A 13,380-nucleotide genomic window follows, 5' to 3' on the forward strand; every position below is an offset into this window, starting at 1 on the left:
TGAACAGCACCGGGCACACACGCGTGGAGGGGGGGGGCACGTGCATCGTTGTTCACGTGCAGCGTGTTCACGTGCAGTGTCGCGAGGGCTGACTCCGGGGGGGGGGGGTGCCCTGTGCCTCTAGAGGCGAGTCGAGCTGGGTGTGAGCCGAGGCTCCAAGCCATTCGTGGCGGCTTGAGACGGAGGAAAGTCGAATTGAAAGTGGGTGTCCCGGACGAGCTGATCTGAGCTGAGCGCTAGAGAGAGAGAAGCGAGCGACGTCCCCACGCGTTGCTGCTGCCGCTGCTGCTGCTGCCGCTGTAGCTGCTGCCGCTGTAGCTGCTGCCGCTGTAGCTGCTGCTGCTGCTGCACCCCGGGACACGTGGAGGACCCCCGGAGCCATGCTCAGCACGGTCCGTCAGGGCGTCCGCTGGTCCCTGCCGGGCGCATTCTGCCCAGCGGCTCAGCACAGAGCCCACGGCCACCCGCCCGAGGAGCTCAGAGCCGGCGGCAGAGATGTCCGGCCGGGGGAGAAGATGACGGTGGGAACTGGGGCAGTAGCAGCGGCTGCTGGTGGTGGTGCCGGTGGTGGTGGTGGTGGTGGTGCCGGTGGTGGTGTTGGTGGTGGTGGATCGACCGAGGTGCTGGAGGCGGGCAGCAGCAGCAGGAGGCAAGGCGTGAAGAGACACCGTCACAAGCACAACCTGAAGCACCGCTACGAGCTCGAGGAGACGCTGGGCAGGGGGACCTACGGCAAGGTGAAGAGGGCGGTGGAGAGGGCGACGGGACGCAAGGTGAGCGACGCGCACGGGCACGGGCACAGGCAAAGGCCACCCGTATAGCCTCGAGCAGACCTTTTGGGGGCAAGTGCTGTCTGCGTGTGTTCAGGAGTGTGTGTGCCGAGTGAGGGGAGCGGTGGTGTAGCGGTTAGCGCGCTGCGCTATGAACCTGGCGACCCGGGTTCGATTCCCGCTCACGGCTTAACACCAGTGACGATTATCTGAACCGGTCCTGGGCCTCCCCTAGGTCGACTCAGCCTTAAATGAGTACCTGGTGCGGTGTGTAAACATCGCCACTGGGGAGACAAAGGCGGTCGGGCGTGGTGCTTGGCCACCCACCCCCTCGTGTACCGTTCCGGCCTTCATAGGTGCTCGCTAACAGCACTTGCCCCTACAGTCTGTTAAGGCAATACGGGGGATCTTTATCTTTGTGCCGAGTGAAACCCCTTGAGCCGAGCTGAGCTCTCTTTGCAAGGGCGACTCGAGCAGCAGCTAGGGGCCGGCACGGCACACGAGGGGTGGGCGGGTGGCCAGCACCACGTCCGGGCCGCCTTTGTCTCCCCAGATATTCGCTTCCTCACAGATGACAGCTCAGCGAGGCGGCTCGTCACGTGGACATTCAAAGCAGCGCACTCATCCAAACAATCTCGAGGCGGCTTTCTTAAATGCGAACTCCATCGCAGCGATGGAGTTCTAAGCGTCGTCGTTTTTGTGGCGGTGGTGGTGTTGGCTCAGCCCATCATCAACCCTCCTCTCTGGGGGGTCAATAAAATGAACGTGACTTTGCCCCCCACTCCCCCCCCCCACCGTGTCAGCCTTCACGGGCTGGTGGGATGAAAGTGCGACAAGTCATAGGGAAGCTCAAGAAGTCATTGAGAGTTTAACACCGAGGAGGAGGAGGCTTTCGCGACCAATGTCATCCATGATAGAGGTGTTTTTTTGGGTTAGAACGCGTAAATATAAACAAACGTGTCGTCAAACCCGCCACCACCCGACACAGCCAACTCGTGAGGGTTGTCACGTCAACAGAACGTGGCCAATTCGTCACTAGTACAGCACTAATGCATAGTGCAGTGTAGTGGTATAGTAGTGTATAGTGTAGTGTATATTAGTGTAATGGTATAGTAGTGTATAGTGTAGTGTATAGTAGTGTAGTGGTATAAGTAGTGTATAGTGTAGTGTATAGCAGTGTAGTGTATATTAGCATAATAGTATAGTAGTGTATAGTGTAGTGTATAGTAGTGTAGTGTATATTAGTGTAGTGGTATAGTAGTGTATAGTGTAGTGTATAGTAGTGTAGTGTATATTAGTGTAATGGTATAGTAGTGTATAGTGTAGTGTATAGTAGTGTAGTGTATATTAGTGTAATGGTATAGTAGTGTATAGTGTAGTGTATAGTAGTGTAGTGGTATAGTAGTGTATAGTGTAGTGTATAGTAGTGTAGTGTATATTAGTGTAGTGGTATAGTAGTGTATAGTGTAGTGTATAGTAGTGTAGTGTATATTAGTGTAATAGTATAGTAGTGGTATAGTAGTGTATAGTGTAGTGTATAGTAGTGTAGTGGTATAGTAGTGTATAGTGTAGTGTATAGTAGTGTAGTGTATAGTGTAGTGTATAGTAGTGTATAGTGTAGTGTACTAGTAGTGTATAGTGTAGTGTATAGTAGTGTATAGTAGTGTAGTGGTATAGTAGTGTATAGTGTAGTGTATAGTAGTGTAGTGGTATAGTAGTGTATAGTGTAGTGTATAGTAGTGTATAGTGTAGTGTATAGTAGTGTATAGTAGTGTAGTGTATAGTGTAGTGTATAGTAGTGTATAGTGTAGTGTACTAGTAGTGTATAGTGTAGTGTATAGTAGTGTATAGTAGTGTAGTGGTATAGTAGTGCATAGTGTAGTGTATAGTAGTGTAGTGGTATAGTAGTGTATAGTGTAGTGTATAGTGTAGTGCATAGTATAGTGTGTAGTGTAGTGTATAGTGTAGTGTACTAGTACAGCAACACCGCTGTGTTGAAGGGCCAAGCCACGACATTTACAATCAGAGTACGACGTTTGAGACGAGGCTCTAAAGAAAGCTGTCTCTGGTGTGGACCAATCAGTTTCAAAGACAACGCATCATACTATCAGAGCGTGTTTTTTGTTTGCATTCTGATCACAAGTATTGTGGTTAATGCAGACGTGATTCCTTGTAAAAGGTTTCAGTTTGGGGTTTTAACATCTTAACACAGCTGTTTTGTTGCCAGAAAAAAGGGGAAAACCTATTCTCGCATTTTTATATTTATGCGATTTAACCCAAAAACATGTATTGTGGAGTCACTGAAAGTGTTTGTCGGTTGTCGGGAGAGAGACATCGTGAATGTTTCGATTTAAAGCTTTCGTGACCGCAGGGATTCATCTTCTTGGTGCTTTCGGTAAAGTCACGTAGAAGGGAAATAATAAAACAATACAAATATAAAACATCGTAAAATTCCCTTCGACGTGACTTTACCGAAAGAACCAAGAACATCGAGAATGTTGTCGGCGGCCTGTGAGGATCCACTTTGCTTGGGACAAACTTACTCAGAGGGGTCCCTCCATGCGATACGTGCGGTGCGCTGTGTGTTCCTACTGAGATCGGATCGCCCTAATTGCGTCTGTGTTTGTTTCTGGGCACATTACAAAAGGCAAAGACAAAGATCCCACCCCCTCCCGTATAGCCTTGGCAGACTGTTGAGGCAAGTGCCGTTCTCGAGGTAGAGGCTGTGAAGGCCGGAACGGCACACGAGGAGGTGGTGTGGCCGAAAACCACGCCCGGCCGCCTTTGTCTCCCCAATGCAGCGTGCTAACCGTTGTGCTATCGCTCCCCCATGCACACACACAAACACACACTCACAAACACACACACACTTACAAACACACACACACTTACAAACACACACAAACACACTCACAAACACACACACACTTACAAACACACACAAACACACACTCACAAACACACACACTTACAAACACACACACTCACAAACACACACAAACACACACTCACAAACACACACACACTTACAAACACACACAAACACACACTCACAAACACACACACTTACAAACACACACACTCACAAACACACACAAACACACATTCACAACGACACACACTCACAAACGCACACACTCACAAACACACAAACACACACTTACACACTCATAGCCACACACTTACAAACACACACTCACAAACACACACTCTCATAAACACACACACTCACACACACTCACAAACACACACTTAACAACACACACACTCACAAACACTCACAAACACTCACAAACACTCACACTCACAAACACACTCACTCACAAACACACACGCACTCACAAACACACACACTCACACACAAACACACACTTATACACTCACAAACACACACACTCACAAACACACACACACACTTACAAAACACACACTCACAAACACACACACTCACAACGACACATACACACTCACAAACGCACAAACACACTCACACACACAAACACACACTTACACACTCACAACGACACAAACCCACACACTCACAAACACACACACTCACAACGACACATACACACGCACTCACAAACGCACAAACACACAAACACACACTCACACACTCACAACGACACAAACACACACACTCACAAACATACACTCACAAACACACACTCACAAACACACACACTCACAAACACACACACTCACAAACACATACACACTCACACACACTCACACACTCACTCACTCACTCACACACACTCACAAACACAACAACAACAACAACAACCGCCATTCGCCACTAAGTGGCGGTGACGTCACCACGACGCTTGTGCCAGGCCATGTGCACCCTGAGGCCACGTGAAGTGTCGAACGCCCGCTGGCAGGAGGTCACGGGGCAGACCCAGGTGCCACGGGTCGACTGACCGAGATGACCGAGATGACTGGCTGATGCACCACCTGTGCCCCCTACTGTGCCAACTTGCTGTGCTTTAGCCACCCGGCGCTCCGCTCGTTGTTGTGAGCGTCGCTCCTCCGCCCTCCGTTGTTGTTGGAGGGCGACTGCCTCCAACTGCCCAGTAGCGTCCTTCACGAGCCTCCTCCACTGAGGCCGATCTTGACACCGCTGGTACCAGTCATCGGCAAGTCCACTCAGCTCCACGTCCTCCTGTACCACATCACTCCATCTCTTCTCTAGCCCGTGCCGCGCCCGTTTAGCCCCCTCGATCCGGCCGAACAAAAGCTGTTTAGGCATGCGGTGGCTGGGCATGCGGGCTACATGACCCAGCCAACGCAGCCTTGCCTGCCGGAGGAGCTCACTGATGGGACTTTGCCCAGATCTTTCAAGGACTTGTGAGCTCCTCACACAATCCAGCCTGGTTAAACCCAGGATGGATCGTAGGCAGGCCAGCCTAAATGTTTCCAACCGGCGAAGATGCTCCACTAGGGGGGTCCACGTTTCGCAAGCGTAGAGAAGGGAGGGAATGACCGTGGCCGAGAAGACCTGAAGCTTCGTGCGGAGCGACAGACCAGGTAGCTTCCACACAGCGTTACGCAACCGATGAAAAGATATTGCCGCTCGACTGATTCGGAGTGAGACCTCTGCTGATAAACTGGAGCCGGTCATAAGCACACTGCCCAGGTATGGGAAACTCTCCACTCTCTCCACAACTGCCCCATCACCGATTGGGAGTTGTGGGGGTGGAGTGCCCGATGGTACAAAATACCCAGGCAGGTGCTTAGTTTTGGTGGGGCTGATGGTAAGGCCCCACCTCTTAGTGGCACGCTCCAGTCTCAGCAGCAGCGTCTCCAACTCCTCTTCTGAATGAGCAGCTATTACCAAATCATCGGCATACATAACGTGGTTGACCAATAGGGAGCCATCCCTTGATCGCACCCGGGCGTCGATCAGCCTCCCATTATATCTGTACCAAATGGTAATTCCCCCGGTACAGCTATTGAAGGCTTCACGAACTACGCAGTCGAAATAGATGTTAAATAATGTGGGAGCCAGAGGACATCCCTGTCGCACCCCAAGGTGTACAGGGAAAGGCTCCGACTCCCGGCCACGTAGTTTTACCCGGGCCCGCTCACCATCATGAAGGTCCTTAATGATCGTGAGCAGAGGGTCAGGGACTCCGAAAGCACGAAGAACAACCCAGAGCCCAGTCCTACTGATGGTATCATAGGCCTTGACCAGGTCAATAAAGCAGGGATGTAGGTCTTTTTGGAATTCCCTACACCTCTGCTGGAGCAGACGGACAGAAAATAACACAAACACACACACTCACAAACACACACTCACAAACACACACTCACAAACACACACACTCACAAACACACACACTCACAAACACACTCACAAACACACAAACACACACACTCACAAACACACAAACACATACACTCACAAACACACACTCACAAACACACACACTCACAAACACACACACTCACAAACACACACTCACAAACACACACTCACAAACACACAAACACACACACTCACAAACACACACACTCACAAACACACACTCACAAACACACACTCACATACACTCACTCACAAACACATACACACTCACATACACTCACTCACTCACACACACTCACAAACACTCAAACTCACAAACACATCCACACTCACTCACACTCACAAACACAACAACAACCGCTATTCGCCACTAAGTGGCGGTGACGCCACCACGACGCTTGTGCCAGGCCACTCACAAACACTCACAAACACACACACTCACAAACACACACACTCACAAACACACACACTCACACACACTTACACACTTACAAACACACACACCCACAAACACACTCACACACACACTCACACACACTCACACACACTTACACACTCACAAACACACACACTCACAAACACTCACACTCACACACACTCACACACACTTACACACTCACAAACACACACACTCACAAACACTCACACTCACAAACACATCCACACTCACTCACAAACACACACTCACAAACACACACACTCACAAACACACTCACAAACACACACTCACAAACATACACACTCACAAACACACACTCACAAACACACACTGACGGTGGTGGTGGTGAAGATGACAGTGGTGGTGGTGAAGATGACTGTGGTGGTGGTGGTGAAGATGACTGTGGTGGTGGTGGTGAAGATGACTGTGGTGGTGGTGAAGATGACTGTGGTGGTGGTGGTGAAGATGACTGTGGTGGTGGTGAAGATGACTGTGGTGGTGGTGGTGGCGGTGGTGCAGCGGTTAGCGCGCTGCGCCACGACCGCCAACGCCGGTGACAGCGGAGTTCTGGACCCGGTCCTGGGCCCCCTCCCCCTTACATCACATCAGCCTCGAATGAGCACCTGGTGCGGTGTGTAAACATGAGCACTCGGAGGGGAGACAAAGGCGGCCGGGCGTGGTGCTGGCCACACACCCCTCGCGTGCCGGGGCCGGGCTTCATAGGTGCTACTCGCTAACAGCACTTGCGCCAACAGTCCGTGAAGGCTGCACGGGGGATCTTTGTCTTTGTACGCGTGTGTGTGTCTGTGTGTGATTGTGGGGAGCGGTGGTGCAGCGGTTAGCGCTACGCTGCGCTATGAACCCGGCGACCAGGGTTCGATTCCCGCTCACGGCCAACACCAGTGACGATTATCTGAACCGGTCCCGGGCCTCCCCTAGGTCGACTCAGCCTCAAATGAGTACCTGGTGCGGTGTGTAAACATCGCCACTGGGGAGACAAAGGCGGTCGGGCGTGGTGCTGGCCACTCACCCCTCGTGTGCAGTTCCGGCCTTCATAGGTGCTGCTAACAGCACTTGCCCCTACAGTCTGTTAAGGCTATATTGGGGATTTTTGTCTTTGTTGATTGTGGGGAGCGGTAGTGTAGAGGTTCGATTCCCGCTCATGGCCAACATCACCGGTGACGATTATCTGAACCGGCTCCTGGGCCTCCCCTAGGTTGACTCAGCCTCAAATAGGTACCTGGTGTTATGTGTGAACATCGCCATTAGGGAGACAAAGGCGGTCGGGCGTGGTGTTGGCCACCCACATCCCCCGTGTGCCGTGCCGGCCTACATAGGTGCTACTCGCTAACAGCACTTGCCCCAACAGTCCGTGAAGGCTATACGGGGGATCTTTTTCATTGTATGTGTGTTTGTTTGTATGCGTGTCAGCTTAACAAACGGTGGGTCAAAATGCCCCGACAGGAATCTAAAGGGCCAATGATGCTTCTTGACGCGTCTCTTCTCTCTCGCTCTCGGCACGTGGCAAATCATTCTGCTTCTCCTCCTCCTCACTAGCCCCATGTCCTTACTGCGGACGGTTTTTGGGGGTGAGATTGCGTCAATGTATAAATGCGTCGTTAAGCCCGCCACCACCCGACACAGCCAATCAGAAAGGTTTGTCACCTAAACAGAACGTGGCCAATTCGCTACTGCTTCAGCACCACACCGCTTGTGTGTTGGAGAGCAAATCCACAAACATTGACAACGCTTCGCCAGTAATTACCACCAGCATCATCAGGCGACAGCCAGATGAGTTGCTGCTGCCGATGAGACACTGAATTGAATGTCCAGAGGGGTTGTGAGTTTCGCTTGTGAAGTATTATAAAGTGTTATTGCACTGGTACGGCACTCACAGAATGGAGGTCGTGTATGCCCCACGGGATGTACTGCTGTTGAGCCTCGCCCCGGCAGCCTCCTGCTGCTGCCACCGCTCCGGCTCGCTCGGGGGATCCATCTGCACGGCTCCCCCACGTCGCGTGCCGGGGCCACACCGACCGACCGACCGACTGAGCGAGCGATCGCGCCGCGCGCCGCTAAACAGAGATGCCCCAGCGTCACGGCACGACATCTCCCGTCGCGTAGAATATCCGCTGTCGCTGAGGGTCGCCGATGAGTGAACGCGACCCGCGTGCGGGTGCGCGTTCGGGCGGCGTAGCGGTAAGCGCACCGCCGCGCTACGAACCCGGCGAGCCGAGTTCGCGTCCCGCTCACGGCCAACACCACCGGTGACGATTGTGTCTGAAGCGGCCCTGGGCCTCCTCCCCTAGGTCGACTCAACAACCATCATCGTCGTTTTATGGTGGTTGTGGTGGTGGTGGTGGTGGCATGGTTGACTCAGCCCATCATCCATCCCTTCCCTCCGGGGGGGGAGGGGGGGGGGGTCGATAAAATGGGCATCGCTTTGTGGATAATTTGAACAACCGCGGTTGTCCCGTGAATATCCGTACTCGTCCCCGCTGTAGAAATGTGGAATTTCCACCACTACTGTGTCCTGTAGGGATGTGAACCCGTGTAACGATAGGTCCGGACGTTTCTCTGGTAGTCGCAGCCGGCAGCAGCATCATCAGGCAATCGCCACATCGATGACACCGATTTCAGGCCCAAGTTCAGACCCGATTGGTTAATCGTGTACAGTGTGCTGCCCTATAGGAACACACCACCCGTGGTGTTCTCTCTAGGAACACACCACCCGTGGTGTTCTCTCTAGGAACACACCACCCGTGGTGTTCTCTCTAGGAACACACCACCCGTGGTGTTCTCTCTAGGAACACACCACCGGTGGTGTGTTCTCTCTAGGAACACACCACCGGTGGTGTGTTCTCTCTAGGAACACACCACCGGTGGTGTGTTCTCTCTAGGAACACACCACCGGTGGTGTGTTCTCTCTAGGAACTCACCACCGGTGGTGTGTTCTCTCTAGGAACACAGCGGTGGTGTGTTCTCTCTAGGAACACACCACCGGTGGTGTGTTCTCTCTAGGAACACACCACCGGTGGTGGTGTTCTCTCTAGGAACACACCACCGGTGGTGTGTTCTCTCTAGGAACTCACCACCGGTGGTGTGTTCTCTCTAGGAACTCACCACCGGTGGTGTGTTCTCTCTAGGAACAAACCACCGGTGGTGTGTTCTCTCTAGGAACTCACCACCGGTGGTGTGTTCTCTCTAGGAACACACCACCGGTGGTGTGTTCTCTCTAGGAACACACCACCGGTGGTGTGTTCTCTCTAGGAACTCACCACCGGTGGTGTGTTCTCTCTAGGAACAAACCACCGGTGGTGGTGTTCTCTCTAGGAACTCACCACCGGTGGTGTGTTCTCTCTAGGAACAAACCACCGGTGGTGTGTTCTCTCTAGGAACACACCACCGGTGGTGTGTTCTCTCTAGGAACACACCACCGGTGGTGTGTTCTCTCTAGGAACTCACCACCGGTGGTGTGTTCTCTCTAGGAACAAACCACCGGTGGTGTGTTCTCTCTAGGAACACACCACCGGTGGTGTGTTCTCTCTAGGAACAAACCACCGGTGGTGGTGTTCTCTCTAGGAACTCACCACCGGTGGTGTGTTCTCTCTAGGAACAAACCACCGGTGGTGTGTTCTCTCTAGGAACTCACCACCGGTGGTGTGTTCTCTCTAGGAACACACCACCGGTGGTGTGTTCTCTCTAGGAACTCACCACCGGTGGTGTGTTCTCTCTAGGAACTCACCACCGGTGGTGTGTTCTCTCTAGGAACTCACCACCGGTGGTGTGTTCTCTCTAGGAACACACCACCGGTGGTGTGTTCTCTCTAGGAACTCACCACCGGTGGTGTGTTCTCTCTAGGAACAAACCACCGGTGGTGTTCTCTCTAGGAACACACCACCGGTGGTGTTCTCTCTAGGAACACACCACCGGTGGTGTTCTCTCTAGGAACACACCACCGGTGGTGTGTTCTCTCTAGGAACAAACCACCGGTGGTGTTCTCTCTAGGAACACACCACCGGTGGTGTTCTCTCTAGGAACACACCACCGGTGGTGTTCTCTCTAGGAACACACCACCGGTGGTGTGTTCTCTCTAGGAACACACCACCGGTGGTGTTCTCTCTAGGAACACACCACCGGTGGTGTTCTCTCTAGGAACACACCACCAGCGGGGTGCTGCTGGAGCACTCACAAACGGGGCCGTGTTTGCTCATCACGTGACCACCGTGTTTAATTATAATTATCCGTGTCGGGTGGAGGAGGGTGCGTACGACACAGAAACTTTACTCTCACAAGGCGTTCTGAAGCCCCTCCCCCCGCCCCCCTCCATCAAAAAGAAAATCATCATCATTATGAATGAAGCGAAGTGTTTGTGTTTAACAAAAAAAAAACATGAGCTGTGTACAAAAAAAAAGCATTTTGCAACTCGACACGTTTCCTAGATTAGAACCGGGATTAAAAATAGCCCGGCCGAACAAGGCCCCGTTCAGCCGGGAAGTTTCACTGAGAATGAATGCTGCAGAGCTTTCGCAATCCGTACACTTGATAAGGATACAACGGCGGATGTTGAGCCATTGGGCCCCCATTTACGGGACACTTTGAATTGCTAGTTTTGATTGACTCGCGTCATGTTGGGTCATCCAAATTTGATCATTGATGTCGCATGATTCGCGTTGGATCATTGACAATGGATTCTTCACATTGTATCATTCACGTTGTATCGCTGATATTGGATTATTGTTACTGGATCAATCGTATTGAATCATTATCAGTGCATCATTGACATTGCATCATTGACATTAGAGCATTCACATTGGATCATTCATATTGGATCTTCTACGCAGTGCCGATGTTTAAACACCGCACCCGAAACAGTACGGTACTTATTTGAGGCCCAGTCGACCTAGGGGAGGCCCAGTTATTGGTGATGAGAGGGAATGGAACATGAGTGCGTTAACTATTGCGTCACTGCTCTACACACACAGACACAAAGATCCGCCGTTTAGCCTTAACAGATGTTTGAGGCAAGTGCTGTTTTAAGGCCGGCATGGCACAAGAGGGGGTTGGTGACCAGCACCACACCCGACCCCCTTTGTCTCCCTAGAAGCAATGTTTATACATTGTCCTTTTGAGGCTGAGTCGACCCAGTGGAGGCCCATGACTGGTTCAGATAATCACCACTGGTGTTTGCTGTGAGCGGGAATCGAATTCGGGTTGCCTGGTTCGTAGCGCAGTGCACTAACTGCTGCTACACTACCACTCTCCACCACTCTGTTTACAATCCACGTGCTCGCTGTCCGTGCAGCGTCTGGAGATGCGGTCACATCCACAACAACCCCCGTCTCTCTCTCTCTCGCTCTATTCCTTCACAGCTTATAAGAGTAAATAATCCGATTTCTGTGGAAGATACAGTCGAACATTTGCTGTCACATTTGTACCGGCCGTAATAACCGTACTAATCAATGTGTGTGGTCGCTGAGTGTGGCTGCGAGAGTCGCTCTCCAACTCACGAGCGGTCAGCGAGTGAGTTTGGTGGGTGGGTGGCTGGGTGAGTGAGTGGGCGAATGAGTGGGTGGGTGAGTTGTTGAGTGGGTAAGTGAGTGGGTGAGTGAGTGGGCGAATGAGTGGGTGGGTGGGTGAGTTGTTGAGTGGATGGGTGAGTGAGTTAGTGAGTGGGTGGGTTAGTTGGTGAGTGGGTAAGTGAGTGGGTGAGTTGGTGAGTGAGTGGGTGAGTGAGTGGGCGAATGAGTGAGTGGGTTAGTGGGTGGCTGGGTGAGTGAGTTGGTGGATGGGTGAGTGAGTTGGTGAGTGGGTGGGTGAGTGGGTGAGTGAGTGGATGAGTGGGTGGGTGAATGAGTGAGTGGGTTAGTAGGTGGCTGGATAAGTGAGTTGGTGGGTGGGTGAGTGAATTGTTGAGTGGGTGGGTGAGTTGGTGAGTGGGTGAGTGAGTGGATCGTGGGTGGGTGAGTGAGTGGGTGAATGAGTGAGTGGGTGGGTGAGTTGGTGAGTGGGTAAGTGAGTGGGTGAGTTGGTGAGTGGGTAAGTGAGTGGGTGAGTTGGTGAGTGAGTGGATGAGTGAGTTGGTGAGTGAGTGGGTGAATGAGTGAGTGGGTGGGTGAGTTGGTGAGTGGGTGGGTGAGTGGGTGGGTGAGTTGGTGAGTGGGTGGGTGGGTGAGTTAGTGAGTGGATGGGTAAGTCGAGCTGAAGCGACGCTGACAACAATCAGCGTGCGCCGTCAAACGCTTGTTTTGGCTCCAGTCGGGTGGTGGAGGGCCTCTCCCTGACGACACAATAACACCGGAGCGTCGCTGGACGCAGGCCTACCACGTGCTGAGCGGTGCTGTGGATCGTTTGCAGGTTGCCATCAAGTTCATCAGCAAAGAGAGGATCAAGAACGAGAAGGACATGGGTCAGATCCGTCGCGAGATCGAGATCATGTCGTCCCTCCACCACCCGCACATCGTCAGCATCTTCGAAGGTCGGTCCGACTCGACGACGATCACCATGACGACGATCACCATGACGACGATCACCATGATGACGATCATCATCAGCAGCAGATGATGATGGTGATGGTTTGTTTTTGATCGAGCCTCACCTACACCTGGGGCTCGCATCGCATAGCAACACAAACCGACAGGGCACCCCCCCTTCCCCCAGTGGCAGCTGTCTCTGCGCGGCACCAGGCGGACAAAAACAAAGATCCCCCGTATAGCCTTAGCAGACTGTTGGGGCAAGTGCTGTTAGCGATCAGCACCTATGAAGGCCGGAACGGCACACGAGGGGGTGGGTGGCCAGCAACCACGCCCGGCCGCCTTTGTCTCCCCATTGGCGATTTTTACACACCACACCGGGTGCTC

At 52.5% G+C, this 13,380-nt stretch overlaps 1 protein-coding gene across 1 annotated transcript in view; it reads left to right on the forward strand.

The window, feature by feature from the left end:
• The first annotated feature begins 380 nt into the window (after positions 1-380).
• Positions 381-13,380, forward strand: part of LOC144945676 (uncharacterized) — a 27,315-nt gene continuing 14,315 nt past the window's right edge. The window contains exons 1-2 of the mRNA XM_078874243.1: positions 381-773; positions 12,878-12,998. Coding sequence (XP_078730369.1) covers positions 381-773; positions 12,878-12,998 — 514 coding nt within the window. The remainder of the gene's footprint in view (positions 774-12,877; positions 12,999-13,380) is intronic.

The sequence above is a fragment of the Lampetra fluviatilis genome, chromosome 38 (assembly GCF_964198595.1).
Source record: "Lampetra fluviatilis chromosome 38, kcLamFluv1.1, whole genome shotgun sequence".
Classification (NCBI taxonomy): domain Eukaryota; kingdom Metazoa; phylum Chordata; class Hyperoartia; order Petromyzontiformes; family Petromyzontidae; genus Lampetra; species Lampetra fluviatilis.